Source organism: Pezoporus flaviventris, unplaced genomic scaffold (genome assembly GCF_033815535.1).
Source record: "Pezoporus flaviventris isolate CSIRO_AGI_PZ_B2104156 unplaced genomic scaffold, CSIRO_AGI_Pfla_v1 ptg000023l, whole genome shotgun sequence".
Taxonomy (NCBI): Eukaryota; Metazoa; Chordata; class Aves; order Psittaciformes; family Psittacidae; genus Pezoporus; species Pezoporus flaviventris.
This window is the reverse complement of record NW_026892571.1, coordinates 10,365,038-10,382,529: the sequence shown is the minus strand read 5'-3', so window position 1 is coordinate 10,382,529 and position 17,492 is coordinate 10,365,038. Positions and strand designations below refer to the sequence as shown.

The following is a 17,492-nucleotide window of genomic DNA, read 5'->3' as shown; positions in this document are numbered from 1 at the left end:
CTGATTGCTCTGTCATTGCTCACAGATGGCAAAAACAAAATATACTTGAGGTGGGGTTTCTGACTTTGCAAAAGAGTATGTGTGTGTGCTTCTGTAAAAAAGGAATATAAAAAAAAATATACTTTACAGAATAATCCATTTCATATAAAAGCCATGTCATTTGTTTGGGGCTTTTTTGCTTTGTTAGGTGGGCCCTAAGCCAGTTATACAGAGCATTCTAGTTAAATCAAAACATGCTTTTCCTCTGTGTGTTTTAGGCGTGGAAACTCTTTGTGACTTTACCAGAAAGCCAGGTATTAGCAGGGAACTCACAAAGCCCACAGACTTTTACCTAGACAGGGGAAACCTTGCGCAGTTTATAGCACCATACCTGGGGATGAGATCAGAGATACCTGTTTTCTGGCAGCTGAACCACAAAGCCACATTTGATTCATCCTCAAAGCTCCGAATTGTCACTGATGATCACAAATGGCTCCATCAATCTACCTTCATGCAAGCTGTGAGACCAGCTAGGACAGGTATGACCAATCCTCTTCTCTCCCCATTTACAGCCAGAGGAGGAGAAGAATGATTTCTGAGCTCAGGCAGAAAGATGATGAGCAACATTTCTCAATTCCTTTCATGCATACCAAACGTAAGAGTCTGAATCCATGCAGGTGCTAGTCTGCATCAGATATAAGTAGACTCAAACCCAGGCAGGGCTGGGCAGTGGGTTTTTGAGAAAGGAGAAACTGTGACCCTCCACATTGCAGTGGAAAACATTCAATTTCCAAAGACAAGGCAAAGCTTGGGCTCCACAAACAAGTCACTGCATCTCTGTAGGGAGAAGACAGGTGTAGCGAGAGCTGCCTGACACCCCTGCAAGAAGAACTTGCCCTCTGCATCTGAGCCCACTGGGGAAGGAGATTGCCTGATAGTAGCTGAAAACTCCCAAAGGGGGTGAATAAGCCTCCACATCCGCAGCTCTTACCTGCAGAAAGAAACTGATCAAGACCTGCTAACCACCTACCTCCACAAGTATATAGCCCAGGACTTTCCTCTAAATGGCAATGCCCGTCACGTGAAGATCCTTTCACTACAAGAGTACCCTGGGGGTTCAATGGGTCAGATTCTAGTGGTGTAAGCAGGGGAAGCATCTTCCATTTCAGCAAAGCTGTCACCAACAGGAAATCAAGCCCTGGCCCTACCCCAGACAAAATCTTCCTTAACTGGGAGCCAAGCATTTCAGATATTGGCTTTAGATAATGAACAATTGTTGCATCAATGCCTGTTTTGTAGGGTGTGGCTGAAGACTGATTTTGTTCAAAGTCTTTCACATTAGGACAGAGGAAAATAATCGTTTCAATATGAGCATTTCAATAACAGAAACATTTGAACGGGTTCCACTATATTTTAAGAACCTGATGAAAAATGTGGTGAATAATTACATCCACTAGTTACTGGATCTGCATGTCTCAGAGCAGTTTCAGGGCGGAGGGATGAGAGGGCTGATCTAATGATAAGAAATATATTGTCACTGCATACTCAAGAGGAATGGAATACACAGCCAGTGACTCTGAAAATGGATCTTGCCAACTTGTAGCAAAAGCTCCCAGTCTTCTTCAGTGAAGTAATGCTCAATACTTGAAAATGATTTTCCCAGGTAGATAAATTGCTCCTAAGGAAACATCTGAAATATCTCAGTTTCTCCCCCATACACCCACTCCCAACTTGTTCTGTTAAAGAAAAGAACATGGTTTAATTACCCCAGCTCTGAAAGACCGAGCTTCAACTTTCTCAAGAAAATGATCCATGAAAAAGGAAGAACTGTGGAAGACTTGAGAAGTCAGATAACCATGGTAGGCAACTATTACCTAACTCATACTCATTAAATCATTGTCTATCTGAAAAGGCAGTAACAAGTAGCTCTATGGCATTTAGTGATAACAGAGATCAAACTGGTTGCACATGAACTTAACTGTAATAAAGAGAGCAATTTGCACAACTCGGTAATGAGTGTCAACCCGATGCTCCGTGTTGTACAACTGCACTGAAAGGCCACTCTAGTACCTATTCTGGTGCTATTTGGAGCTAGAAAACGCTGGGCAAACTCAGGGCTAGAACAAGTCTACTTGAACTCACTGGGTCTGATTGCATGAAGCTCAAAAGCCATCAGCACTGCTCTCCAGCTTGTCTCTTCTTAAGCAGGGTGCTGATGTCTTGAACACAAGCTCAGCTAAGTGACAGTCAAGAAAATGGGTAGAAATCCACTCCACCTTAAAAATGCTTCTTGTTGGTTTCTGTATTATCTTGACTGGTTGGAAGACAAAAGGAATCACTGGAAATCCTATCCCCCAAGAAGTAACAGGACTTCATTCAATGGATAGTCTGCTTGAAAAGCAAAGGAGCATTTGATATCATTTCAGTACTGACAGAAAGAAATAAGGGCAGAAACTCAAGGGAATTATGATGCTTACATAAGAGAGATTGTTCTTAAAAGCTGTAACATAGGAAAACATAGGAAAAAGAAGCAGTAAGGCCTACCTCAAATGCAAAGGGTTAGATCTGTTGTCCCACATAGGAACATGACAAATAGAGTCATTACATTTGCATACCTTTTCTAATGCACCTTGCTGTCACCACTGGATGGCAAGCATGGTAACATGAGCTACCTTCAAAGCAAACAGCAGACACCATTCCCTTCCAGACTCAGAAACCTTGGTATACATCATTACTGCAAAATAAGATCTCTGGAGTTCAAAAACTTCTTAGAGGGACACACTCCAAAGGCATAAACTGTATGGAGGAGGCAAGGACTATAAATCACTGCCAGTCAGCTTCAAAAAACTGCTGTCATTGCTTCTCTGTGGAGGAGTAAAACGATGGAAGAAATTTCTGTTATGTATGGATGGCTCTACCATAGTATTATTTTAACACCATTTCCTTGTAACCCATCTACACACAACCATTTGAACATTCGCTATAAAGTATGTATGGGGTGACTCATCCAGCTGAAGAATAAGCCTAATTGGTCAGACTTCCAGGACACTGCGTGCTGAGCTATAAGAAATCATAATGTCGTCTATTAGGAGATGCGACAAGTTGCAGAAGCTATCTAAAATTCCTGGAAGAGGTAGTGTGAAATAAGAACCGTTGCCTAGGGACAGTCTCTTCTATACGGTAATTAAAGAGCTCAGATCTGTGCTATTCTGGATGGATGAAAAATATGCATGCATAAGCTTAAATTCTGGGTCTGGCTTGCTCATGCGAGAAAGTTGTCTAATAATTCATTAGCCTCTTCAATAAAAGATACCCAAAAGGCAGAGCAAAGGGCATCTGTGGATTTGACTGCCATGTTCATACGGTCCCAGGATTTCCCCAGGGATTTCGCTCTTCTGTATAATGCAGCTACATGACTCAGGAAAAAAAACCCAAGAACTTGGGAAGAGTTTCTTTCTCCCCTGAGAACATTCCCATACCAAGTGACCAGAAGTAGAGTGGAGAGAAAAGAACATCATAGACTGAAACAAAACTTTGAAACCTTGCAGAGAAGTTATTAGCGCGGAGGAGAATTGCTCCTTGTACACAGATTAGTAGAGCTGTAGTAGCAAAATGGCTTCCTATGAAAACCCTTGAATTCAAACACTGCTGTTGACTCACACTAGTTGTACATGCATTTCCCATATGGCTCTTGTATTTGAAAGCACTAAACCAATGGACCATCTACGCTTGGATGGACTATTGACCTTTCCCTTCATCATTTCTCTTGCAGAAATCAATGAGATTATTTACAGTGTAGAAGTACCAAGAGCCTGTCGCAAATATAGATGAATACCTGTAATTTTAATCAGCGTGTTAGCAAGAAGTTGTGGATGATGCTTTCAATACACCACATACTGGAAGGCTATACAAAGCAACCAGCCAGCAAAATAAAATCTGATGATCTCATTTATATATATATATATTTATTTAAGCTTTTGAAAGTGTAGCCAAACTGAGATAATAATAGTTAAGTATCCTATGTTTTCCTCTTACAAAAAACAAATGCACAATGATTTCATCAGTACCAGATAATAGTCCTGCTCATAACCAGAGGGCAGTGTTTTTAATAACTTCACTAAAAATATGCAGTGGTACAAAAATGTGGTGCAATAAAAAAAATTTACAAAAGGTAATGAAATATTACCTATTATCTCAGCTCATTTTTGTCAGGAAATAACACTACAAACTTAATATGATACATGGAAGCCTTATGAAAAGCAGGCAGGGAGAGGCTTATAGTCTTATCCAGTATTAGACGAGAGGCTGAGTGATTAATAAGTTGACATTGAAGAGCAGAGAATGGAAACCATATGGACCTTAGGGAAAGGAAATAGCTTAAAAATGAAACTGTCATGCTGCCAGGCTGCATAGGAAGAGGCATCCCACAGCCATCCCCACCACGCAGCGAAGGGGAAAGCAGCTTAAGCCTCTGTCAGCACTGTGCACATAGCTGGAGCTCCAGCCCCCTTGAGCCTGCTGCTGTGCGGTCCTTGGGCACACATGGGTGGGACCAGTGGCAGAACCACATCAAAAATAGGAAGAGGAGAGGAAAAAAATTCATTGAAATGAAAGGTTTGAATGCAACAGCAAGTTGGGTCTTTGAAGAATGGGAAAAATAAGGCACGCTATAGAAGGAGTAGATGGAATGAGATTTATTCATGGCAGTGGATGAGCTATAACTGTACCTTATGGGTCTCCAGCATACCCAGTGTGTAAGGGTGAGATGCTCTTGATTGCTTTTTTAAGTAACAAGGCCAGATCTTTTGATGGGATTAAAACTTGGTGTTACACTAACATTACCACTGTTCAGGGCTGCAGAATTAAGTTCTAAATACCCAGTGAAGCACCATTACCTAAAATATCAACAATGCCATTTATTGCATGTCACAAGCCAACACATCACTGCCAGAAAACTCTACATTTACTGTTGTTTCTCAGGCACATTGTGTCTGTTTCTGATTTGTACATTGCTCACACTGGAAAACGTCTGCTGCGGTTTCCAAGACTGGGGATTTAACTGTGGCTAATTCACTGTTTACTTTACAAGTGGTACCAACAGAGAGTCACTATTGGTGGTAAATAGGTAGTACACATGCAATAACATCAGTGAAGAATTCAGTCAAATCAGCAGCGTGTAAGCCCCTGGTAAGTAACCTAGATCAAAACATATGATGTCCACTGGAAAAAAAAAGCCACCAAGAAGCTATAAACATTTATTCACAGACCTCTTAAGAGTAAATGATGGCTTTAAATATCCTGGACAAAAGAAGCAGAATTGTTCTTGTGAAACATACGTTAGGTATTTTCTGGAAAGAACAGAAACAGTGCCGTTCGGTACTGCTGCATAAAAGAGTAGCTAAACATTTCTCCTTCCAAGTTGAACAGGCTTTATTGTGAAGTCTCTCAAGAATAAATGGCAACAATTTTTCCTGGATAGAATTCCAATTTTAAAAGTGTATTTTTCTTCTAAATTATTAGAAATACTGATTGATAATACACTTTTTTATTCCTTGCAAAACTAAGAACAGCTGGGCCAAATGAAAGATTATTAGTTCCTTGAGTCAATTCCTTAATTGTTAAGGATGATTCTATGATATGCTTTCACAAAAATTTATAAACCCAATCCTAGCTTTTCAAGGAACAGGACTATATCTGGGCACTGCCCACTCCCTCCCTACTCAAATCATTGATATTTCCTCTGACTGGAAATGTGAAATCAGATCTCACATTTTTATCACACCCATGCTCTGTGTTTTAGGAAAAGCAGCGTATTTTCTCAATGAAAAGGAAGAAAATACTAGCAGCTACATGCTTGGGGTCTAATTTTAGGAGGAACTGAGCCATACTAAGATGCTGCAGTCAACAGGAACTGGGTGACACTCAATAATTCCTGAGTTTCTTTTTATGTTTGAGTAGAACCTGACAAAAATTTCTCCAGGAAATATTTTTCATCAGAAAATTCCAATTCCTGTGAACCAAACCTGCTTACAGGACAGGATATGCTTGGGTACTTGTCCAATATCTCTTTTTTTTAATACAGTTTGAAATAGCTTTTAATCTATAATGATGTAGTTATATACCAATAAAATATCTTAAATACAAAAAGGGTTGTTTGACTAGAAGACAAAAGAACTTTTTAAAGTCAAAACAAACTTTCAATCAACCTTCCCTGTGATTTTTTTTGTTCTTTTTAAACACAAATGTTTGAGAAGCAAAAGGATTCAATCCTGGTTTACTTTCCACCTGGGCTGGAAAATATTTTCCTCATTTTTCCTAAGTAGGAAAAGGAAAACATTTCCTACTTGAGATTTAGTTATGAACGTATTTTCATGCCTGTCCTAAAGAAAAAAGCTTTTTACTCATGCAGATAAACCTCTCTTTGACCCTAGTGATGAGTGGAGTGTTAAATTTGTTATGTCTTTACTGTCACTTTGATTCAGTTATTGCAAAGTGAATGGCATTTGCATCACAAGGCAGCAGAATAACCATTTCTTACCTTTAGCCTTTCTGTTACTCCATCAGTGAAACTGACTGTGAATTCAGCAATTTTGGGCACTCTGAGTTTTCCTTTGTTCTTCTGGTCAGGCTGATACTCTGTTCTTGTTTTCACAATTACCTGGAAAATAGTAACACTTATAAGGTTTCTCCACACATCTTTTTGTTATGTAAGCTTGTCTATACAAACCATTCCCTGGACCTACAAAAGTATCTTAGAAACACAAATTATCAGAAACTCATTATACCCTCAGGAACTAAGAGAGACAAATAAATAGCCAGGCAAACCCAAAGATCTAGGACAGTGAGCTTAGCACACTGAGTCCTAAAATAGCTGACAACAAAATGTTTGACACCTATTTTGTTTAGGAGTAGGCATATAATGTTTATATCATATTCCACAGGCAGAACATGCAGAGTAACAGCCCATCCTAAAGAAGAGCCCTTGCTTACTATAGCCCCATCCTAAAAACTTCCACTTACACAAATTTAAATTTTGGCCATTTGATGTCTCATTTATTCAGGCTCCAGATTATCCATATGAATCTTCTACTATCAGCTTGGGTTTTCCCCAGAAGAAAACCATTTGGGTTGTCCTCAGTTTCATTTGCTGACTAATCCAGGTCCTACTAATCTTATAAAAACAAGGTGTCTTACACTTTTAAAATGGCTTTTAAAAGGGTAAGGTCAAATTCCCAATATTGCATTGTCAATTTGCATTGAATTTATCTGTAATCTAGAATGACCCTAAATACTGTGGGTAAAATGCGCACCAAACAGAGAAGGTAACACAATGCCAACTGCCACCAGGGGGGTAAGCATTGGGGCTGTGCTCTGAAACTAACAGCCCTTCAGAGGAGTGAGTGTATCCACCTCATTATACATAAGACTCTTAAAAGACTACCCACCCATGAGCCTATATAGCTAAAGAGCATTGTGAGAGCTTGCCAGTGTAGCCACACTATTGTACTCTAGCTGGAGAATGCACGAGAAGACAAAATGGCCCCAGCCAAGAGCTGGAGCTCATTCCTAGAAAGGAGGCCTGTGGCTGTGAGCACACACTGTGCTTCTGCACAGGATTCCCAACCAAGAATAAGGTCCACAAAGCACACAATGGTTTGGTGTGGTTTGCAAGGTTCTGATATGTTAAACACAAAAAGATAGAACATTGAAGTTCTCCACTCCAGGGTCAACACTTCATCTTGCTGGCCTCCCATTTTGACAGCCTCAGCCTTGCCAAGGTGAAAATTAAACACTCCGGGAGTGGTGACTGGTTCATGTGAGAGCGACAAGAGTGATCCTAAAGCTCTTTGTCAGAAACAAAAAGTCATGAGGGATTGAAAAAGATTAAGCGATGCACAAGGCTGAGTTGCCAGCTAATGAAGAACCTATTTCCAAATGAAGATAGCAAAGTCTGGTTTGGACCACAGAAAACCCCAGGTATTTAATCCTGCTGCGCTTAATGCCATGTGAAAATCCAAGTGAGAAAACCAGCGAGGAGTCATAAGCCAATTTTCTGGATTCAAATGCAAATCATTAAAGACTGATGAATATTTACATCCTTCAGCAAATCCCTCTCAGCAATATTTATTACAGTAGCATTTGCAACATTAAGACTTGGGAAGAAGAGGGGACAAAAAGCCACCCAAATATATTTATTTGTATTAGCATTTCGGAACTCAGGATTTCTGATGACACGACATAGATGATGGGAAATGACACATAGGGACAAGCTTGTTTGAGAGGGCTTGGGATGAACCCTAATCCTACTCTGAATCTGGTATTGAATCAAGCCCCACTGTGCTCTGAGACGACAAATAAAGCAAAGCTCTCTCTCCAGCCACGACAAACCGGCTCAGCTCTGAGTTACAAACAAGGAGTAACCTCATTTTCTCACTCAAAAGGAGGCAAATGCACTCAGGCCTCCATGCAGCTGGCCCCCAATCTTCTCGCTGCCCTTTTGTAAACCCTGTACAGCAAATTGTAGAGTGTCAGCCCTCAACACTTGCCAACCAGTGTTCAGAAATTCCACTCATTCTCCTTTCAAACTGACCAGTTGCAGCATCCAATTCTCCCAAATTCATGCTTCCTGCTTGATATGTTAGCTGCAGACAAAATTTTTACATGCATATGAGGGCTTTTCCACAGGCTCTGATGTTGCCTCTTAATGATGGACCATGAAGCCAGAATAGAATAAAATAAAAATAAATTACAAGCCTTACTTGTATCTAAATATAATTGAATTTTCTTCCATTCTTTGTCATTAACACCAGCTTTCTTACAGGTATTTTTTAACTGCTGTTACATTCAACCAGTACCCTATAAGCTGGAAAGTTTGACTTATGCTGTCTACAGGGATACAGCATGAGACTGAAAATAAACCAGAAGGCATCAGATTCAAGTCCAGTAGCAATGTCTATCATGTCTGTGAATAAATAAGTAAGCTCAGTCCCCAGCCAGATCAGAAGCTACTGAAACACAACTTGCTGGCAGTGCCAGCAGCGAGATGTGTGTGCACAGAGCCATGGTCATCCTGCTGGTCAGTGTTTTGCAAAGAAACCTGCAGTGGTATCAAAAAGCTTTAGTAGAGCAGGTAAGGAATACCTTGCTAAATGCCTTTTGACATCGCAAAAGCTAAATATCTGCTCTCCAGAAGTATCTTTGTCAGGCACCTGGTGGAATTACTTGGCAGAAGAAAGCCAGGGCAGTCAGTAAGGTCTCCTCTTTGAAAGAGAGCACAGAAATAAAATGACAATGGACAGACAGAAAACCATAGTGTGTGGGTAGCATTCAATATTGTGGCTGTAACGATAAAAAATGCTATTTTGCTGAGGGCACGGCGTGCACATGCAGAAGAAGAGAACTACAGTTCAGTTCCCTACAGTCTAAATAAATAAGCCTGCACACGGATCCCACTTTTGCAGCCATTCACCCCCTCTCCATCCAACAAGCTGCCATCAGGATGCCCACGCAAAGGCTTCTGGAAATTGAGTTGTGCTCATCACAACCCTCGAGCCTCCTGCACTAGTGAGACCACCCCTGGCAGTACCCAGGGACAGGAGCGAGCATTGTCAGATGGTAATACAGGGATACACCACACCCCACACACAGGGCTTTTAGCAGAGCATTTGCTACATTGACAGCCTCCCATGCATGTGTCAGATGTGTCTCTAAACAGGTTTAAATGAGAGCTATCAAAAGAACTTTTCAAAATACAAAGTATTAATCTAAGTGCAAATTTAGAAAAGGAATTGTTAATCTTATATATGTATCATTATTGGGTGTTTGCTATTTTGGTTGGTTGTTCTGTTTTCATTTTCCAGTTTTCTGATTTGGGAATGCAGATTTGCCTCCTCCCTCGCCACCCAACATTCCCTGCCATCAGTCCAATTACACCTTTTCTTTCCACTTTGTCACTGCGAAAAAATTCCTGGCAGTAAAATCTTCCAGAAATTCTAACCAAATCGCTGTTGGATGTACAGTAATAAAAACCCCACTGGCTCCACAGTCAGTGCAATGATCAGCATTCATTTATCACCGGCTGCCCCAGAGCAATTCGATCAGAGCCCAGGATCCCACTGTTTCAATGCAAACAAGGTACATTCATCTCACACCATGACAGGTTTCCTGGGAGAGCTACTGGCGTTTATTACAAACCACAGCCAGCAGAATGATCCCCATTCTCTCTTCTTGTTCGTTTTGCAGCTTTGCTGACTTCAGTAGAGTTATTCTTGATTGAAACAGCAAAAGGGAGTGTAAAACTGGGGTCCTGTGCAGACTGCAATTCCAAGCAAGCTCAAGTGAAAGAAATGCCCATCTCCTCATTCCCTTCTCTGCAATGCTGTTAAGGTGGAAATGAACTGCTGTAACTCCCAGAGCTGGCAGCAATTCTTAGCTGTGCCTCCTGAGTTCAGACAATAAATGCAGACAATCGAACCAGTGCTTAAATGGACAAATAGTCTCTTGCATACTCCTAAAAGGAAAACAATTCACCCCCTCTCTACCCCCACTGCAGAAACACCATTCTGCCTATTCTCTGCACTTGCCTCCTTGAGCTCTCACCTCCTCCTGCATGCTCCCTAACTCACACTCCTCACGGTGAGAAGGGTCTGGCTGTTTTAGGTTGGCATCCCCAAACACGAACTTGCAAGAGCAGGGGATTGTTATTATTATTATTATTCGTCTCATGAAGCGACCTGCACACCTACAAAATGAATACTTAAAAGCAAGAACAGCCCCATCAGCTTTTTGGATTGTTTGAGCCTTTGCAGTTGCTGGATAAATACCCTTTGAACTTTTTTGGACATTAGTCAGCCTTTGTGTTCCATCATCCCTGATCCAGCACCAGCTTACGCCTGTGCCTCACTTCGTGTGTTGTGATGGTCCACCAAAGACAGCAATCTCCCTGCCAGTTTAGGCCAGCCTATCTGTAGTCCTTTAAAGTCTATACTGTAGATGGAGCTAGATGAACACTAGCTTGGGGGATCTCCATGCAAATTATGTTGCTGCTGTGACCTCTTCTTGGGTGACATGGTTTAGTGTGACGTGTCCCTGCCCGTGGCAGGGGAGTTGGAGCTAGATGATCTTAAGGTCCTTTCCAACCCTAACTATTCTATGATCCTGTGATTTCCCAGAGACCCTTCACCTTTAACTTGCAGAAAGACTGTGCTGTTCATGGCAGACGCAATAAAGGGGACACAAATAAATAACCCTTCTTCATTTCATATCTGACATAAAAACATTCTTTGAAAGTTGCTTCTTAGATGGAGTTTGCAAACTGATTGTAAGAATACAGGAAGAGATAAAAGGGCTTCCATGCACCAGTGAAAAGACATATAATTAGAGGAAAGACATATAATTAGAGGAATCCACACTGCAGTCCTTGAAGCTCCTTCTGTAACCAAGTTTATCTAGCATTTGTACTTGTTAACTTCCAGTTCAGCAAAGCACTTAAGCATGTGAGTAGTCCTATTAACATCGAGGGGATGTTAGTCAGATATTTGAAGTGTGCATTTAAGTGCTTTGGACAGATCAGAGCTTAAACTGGCTTCAATCACCTTCTCACAGCCAGTTATAACCCTGATGCTTAGGGCTCCTGTGACATTCTTCTGCAAGATGCCTCAAAGCACTTTACAGACCAGCATGACCCCAGTATTCCATAATACTGGTGGAGTACTATGGGAATATACTATTAAAAAGAGGTTTAGTAATGTGCTGAGTCACATCAGCAATTGGTTGTGTCACGAAGACAGACCACTGCTTGCTACTACTCACAGTGCACCAGGTTTTCTCAGGTTTTCATTAACTGAATGCTAATAGTATCCCCAGGACATCCTCCATACAAATGTAATATTCTTGGGATTAAGGGACAGCAAGATATGGCTGGGGTGGGTAGTAAGTCAGATGCTGCATAGAAAAAAGCAGCTTTCTGCAGAACTGATGTCCTCAGTGATCCTAGGTTAGCACTTGTAACAACAACACTCTCCATGTCTTGAAAGGGTTTACTTTTTATTCCTTGTTGCATCTTCTGGTTCCTCATTCCAATCCCTCAAATACTTTCCTGCAAAAGCTCAGTAGCAGCCAATAGCGAATGGCTTGTAAAAGTTCTAAAAACCCAAACACAATGGGACAACAAGCCATATTTATCATGCTGCTCCACACAAACAAGATTTTTCTAATGGTGCTGTTTGCTAATACATTTATCGAGTCCTAAACCTAAATGCACTTATTATTCTTGGCTTATTGCTAGTGACACCACTGGAATCAATAGGAAAGCTTTCCTCGGCTCTAATGAATGCAGGACCAGGCACCTTTTCTGTAGTGATGCTTTGGAAAATTATAGGTGTGCTGAGGTGAGAAACAACAGATAAGAGTCTGTGCACACCAGTGGGAAATCCATCCTCAGCAACCTTGAGAAAGTAAACAGTAGGGGAGTGCTGGGAAAACTAGAGATTTTGGATGCTGAAAGAAAAAAGAAAGCAAGCTTTTAACCAAGTGGATTATATTAAAAGCATTTGCTTTGAGAAGGAAGGATCAGAGTAGACGTGAAATGTGACAAATGGAAAAATATCACATTAAGCATGGAACCTTAAAAAGGATTTTCCTGCAGTGGGATGAAGTAAGTGTTTCAGAAAATGAACTGATATGAATTCTGAGTCTTGTCTCCAACTGGCTAAATGTAACATCATTTATTGCCACTTTATATTTGCGTTTGAGCTCTATGGTTTTCCCTGAAGAAATGAGTAATAATATTTAACGTAACTGGCATTGTGAAAGCTATAAATTATTCATTTAGCAAAGGACATGCAGCCCTGCTGTAATTCCCACTTCACTGCCATGGTGTATGTAATATATTGTGGTTCAGGTGCTGCAAAGTGCAAACCATAAAAATTTAAAATACTACTTCCCAGGATTATTAATAATGAAGAGTCTCTCACTCGGAGTGGCTGTCAGATTGACAGAAGAGATAAACAAAATGTGTTTCTCCTACTAAGGATAAAGGTTTCTTCCAGGTTCAAAGATGGACTTTGTAGTCCCACAAAATGGTTGTAACACCCCAGCAGTTTCCATGTAAATTAGTCATGCTCACTTTTAAATGAAAATGAGACTCTGGGTTTAACTCGTTTCCATGCCTTTCTTCATTCCTTGCAGAGAGAGAACAGAAAATAGACACTTACACATCATGATTTCCTTTGCCTTCATCACCCAACTGAGCATCAAGAGCTGAGAAAGACCTTAGACCATGTCCCAGCTGTAGCATGCTGTCCAGGTTACTGGTGGTACCAAGATGGTGACCCTCAGACTTGGCACTAAATCTGCTGTGACTGAGCTGGTTTCTATGCTTACGTGCTGCAAGCCAAGGGATGGCTAAAATTTACCACCTGCTCACACACAAAATTCTCCAGTGACCTACAAGCTCTAATCCTCCTACACTGCCAGCTTCAAAGAGCAAATGAGATGTGCACATTGCCAACAATAGCTGAAGTGAAAATACACAGCAGTAAAAGAGTATAGAAAAAGAGATGGAAAAAATCATGGTTTAGGGCTTAAAACAATCTCTTTCTTTGCAGGCTTAGGATGAAACACTGACAGACATGAGCATCTCCATGCCTACTGTAGCATCCCCATACCTACTGTAGCATCTCCTGCACCTCCTTCTAACTCTTGCACTAGCTCCTGCTAGAAACAGGACACACTGGACAGGGTGGACCAGTAATCTCAGACTACCTGGCCATCACCATGCTGCAAATGCTCAGGTTTTTAGACAATTAGGTCTTTTAGAACTTTCCGAAACAATTATGACTATGTCCCATTCCAGGGGAGAGGCAGCTATGCTTCCAAATCTATAGGATGACCACATCTCAACAGGCAGACTTCTCAGAGATTAATATTAAAATAAACATTTGAGGTGTATGTAATGGTGGTCCCCATGGAATCCTAGTCACCATTTGAATACATAAAATGCCTGAAATATTAAGCAGCAAAAAGAAAACAAAAAGGAAAATTCAAGAAAAGGATGCCCTGGGATCAAATCCATAGTCAATGGAGAAAGCCACAGTCAGAAACACTCTGCTGTTTTCCCCCCTGTTTTAGCTCATCTAATGGGTGTTGTGCTGGAAATGAGTTTCACAGAGGGTGGTAGGAAAAAAGTGGTCTCCTGAGTGAGTGCCAAGAGGGTATTCCAGGCAGAAGGAACATCATAAAAGGACAAAGACAGCAAATATAATCAGCCCTGGCATCACCAATGAAAGGCAGCGCAGAATATAAGGGCTGCACTGGAAGCTGAAAGCAGCTGAGGAGAGAAAGGCATAGCTCACAAGCACAAAATGAGCTTGAAAATTATCCTGCTAAGTCTCCCTACAAATCCCTAGGTGACCATAACCATTAGGAACCCACAGGAGGCTTTGAAGGGGTGACAGAAATGGATTTCAGTAGGTTCAGCCAGCAGAGAGTACAGCAAAGCAGACAAAAGAATCAATCTCACAGCTGTAGTGATGGTAAATTGGCCAGGGTAAATTAGCAGAGCTCCACTGATCTAAACTACACTGATTTACACTAGACAAGAATCCTGGGCAGTCTTACTTTCCAGACCAGTAAGTAACTGGTAGATGGGGTTCACTTCATGATCTTACTGAAGCAACTTCTACTTGCAGCAATGGGCTTTTATGTTAGAAAACAAACAAACAAAAAAGAATAGATTACAACAGACTTAACCAAACATCTATATCCTAATAGACTTTTCCTGTGTCCATTTCTGCTGTTTCTGCAGAACACAGCTCTAATTCCAGTGCAGACAATACTGGGGTTAAGAGAGGGAGCTCACAAAACCAGGCACAAGCTAGCTTTAAAACCAGCTAATTCAGTCACTGATAGCAGTGAAATAAAGAAGAGAAAATTTCTCCACAGGCTACACAAATCACAAGATTTTCTCTGGTGAAGATCTGCAGCAGCCACGCGTTATCAGTATGCAAGGAAGGCAGTTGAATGCCACCCCAGGTGCCTGCAAAGGCTGCGGGCACATGCTTGGGTTGCAGTGCAGTCCTTGCTGTGAGCGGATAGCCTGTGGATGGAGGTGCTCAGTGTGCTAGGAGAAGGATGGTCCCACAGCAGCTATACCCAAAGAGGAGCATGAACTGCCAAGACCCTTGAGCAGGGCTGTCCAAAGCACGCAAACAAAATCAGAAAGGCTACCCCAGAAACTCCATACTGCCAGAGGGCGTGCTGCTGCAAGTATTTATTACAGCTTAATGAGCAGAGGCGATGTTTATATTCAAATACACATTTAGAGGACAAATGGATTTGCACAGTGCAGGAGGGGGACAATGCCACAGGAGAGGAAGTCTCAGACTTCAGTATTCGTAGAGATTAGGCAGAGTATCCCAAGGGGAGAAAGGAAAGGATGGGGAAAGGCAAGAAAACCTGCCCACCCCTTCATATTTGTAATGCTTTCTTCTTGTTTCCTTCCTTTCTTTTATGCATGCTTTTTTTCTCTTTGCATCCTCCTCCCCTTTTACTCTTCCTCCCTTCAACTGTCACAATTACTAGCCCTTCCCCATCTCTCCTTTTGCTGTTTGCTCCATCCCACCACATTCACCAGCAGCATGAACAGGAGCACAGCCACCTACCCCAGCTGCCTCAGCAGCCCCCCAGACAGAAGTAGGGGAGGCTGAGCTGCCTCTGGCCCCACCACGTGTAGCAGCACCCCCAAACCACCTCCATGTTGCCTTAACAGCATGTGCCTTCAGGCTGGCTGCAGCCACCATGTGCTGCTGGGCTTCGCGGAGGGAAGGCTGACATAGGTATTTCAGCATGGAGCTGCAAGTAGTCCCCTAGGTACAAAAGCACTCATCCAGCATACTATTAATTATGCCTGCTCAGCTGGCCAGGACAAAACATTCTTTTCTGTTAAACCGATAGGGACAGGCTGTGAACACAAGGGACCCTCCTGATTTTCAGGAACTCTTGATTACCCTGTGTACACGCGTGGCCACGGCTACTCAGAGAGAGGTGAGGCCAGGGAGGGAGAAAGGCAGGCACATGGGTTGGGAAAAGCATTTGAAGAAAGCAGTTACGTCTGTTTTTCTTTCTTGGACTGGATGGCAGGAATTTGTCACCAGAGAAATTATTTCTCAAGCCTCCAGATGCATTCAAAGTAGAGAACAATGGACCACATGACAAGCCTTCTGCAGCCTTCACCACAAAAGAGATGCCGGATGTTTTTTTTTCAGCCCTGACAATGGCTTTTATGCACTTTTGTATTATGTAAAATTGGGATTTTTACTGCCAGAACAGAGGCATTTCCTGCTGGAGCAAACTGAAGCAAGCCTATGAGACCAAAGGGTCCCCAGTCGTTGGTCTCATTTAAAATTTCAGTGAAGCAGTATGGTCCCTGGAAAGCTGCGTATCTTCTAACATTATCATTGCAGAGACACGTAACAATTACAGCCAAAGCACTTTGTCTGTGCCGAGGAAAACAAGTGAACAGACAGCCTTTTCCCCTTTGGTCCTAAAAGAAAAAAGACTTCTCTTTTTTTTTTTTTTTTGGCTTTTTGAGTAAGAAGAAATGAAATTCAGAGACATAAAAAGCCAGGTCAAAGGCTTGTCATTGGTGATGGCTATTGTTCCTCTTACGTGGATGGATTCCAGCAAAAAAGCCATGGAAAAATGCTTTAAAAGCATCTGGCTGCCTTCTGCAAATGCCGCCCCAGCAAGAGAATCAGAGGATGAGGGAAATGCTTGAAGGTAGTCAATAAATACAAATACACTAACTAAGCAGGCTTAGCACCCTAGGGAAGAAATTACTGTCCCGGGTACGTTTCTCCCCTTGCAGCCATACAGCTGCTGGCAGAACAATGAGAATGCTGATGCTGCAGAAGGAATAGCATGAGCCTTGGGAGGAATCATCCCCGTTTGGTGGAAAAAGAAACAGTCGGTTCAGTGGTCAATAATTTTAAATAAAGATTGCCAAATTCAAACCTCCTGAATTCCTGCCTGCATTTTCCCAACAGCATCAAGGTGGAAGTCAGAGGGAGCTGCTAAGCACACAGCCCTTCGCAAAGCCTGTTAGGAAAGCATGCCCAAAAGGACAGCCAGTAAGTTTAAGAATACCTTTAAGAAAGTGTTTCCTCCTACTACCCCTACATCATTTCTTATAATCAAGGAGCTATCTGAAAAGAGATGTGCTCCAGGGATTAATCACATGAGCAAAAGCTCCATTTTATATTCTTTCTCTGTATTCTTTCTCTAAAAGGGGAGCCAGACACTGAAAACATCTGAAAGAGATGAATCCATGGTGAAACACCTACAGAGATTAATACTGACAGTCACTTTGAGTGACTTTCAAGTGATCCTGCTATAAAAACATCTTTAGATGAAGAAAAAGTCAGGTATTTAAAGCCTTAAAAACGTATTTTTTAGTCTGTAGATTCCATAGGCTTTGTGGGGTGCATTTAAGGATCTGCAAAGGTAAGTTTATG

The 17,492-nt window shown here is 41.7% G+C and overlaps 1 protein-coding gene across 1 annotated transcript in view; it reads right to left on the bottom strand.

The window, feature by feature from the left end:
• NSG2 (neuronal vesicle trafficking associated 2) overlaps positions 1-17,492 on the bottom strand; it is a 36,184-nt gene that overhangs the window by 15,067 nt on the left and 3,625 nt on the right. The window contains exon 3 of the mRNA XM_061456684.1: positions 6,518-6,637. Coding sequence (XP_061312668.1) covers positions 6,518-6,637 — 120 coding nt within the window. The remainder of the gene's footprint in view (positions 1-6,517; positions 6,638-17,492) is intronic.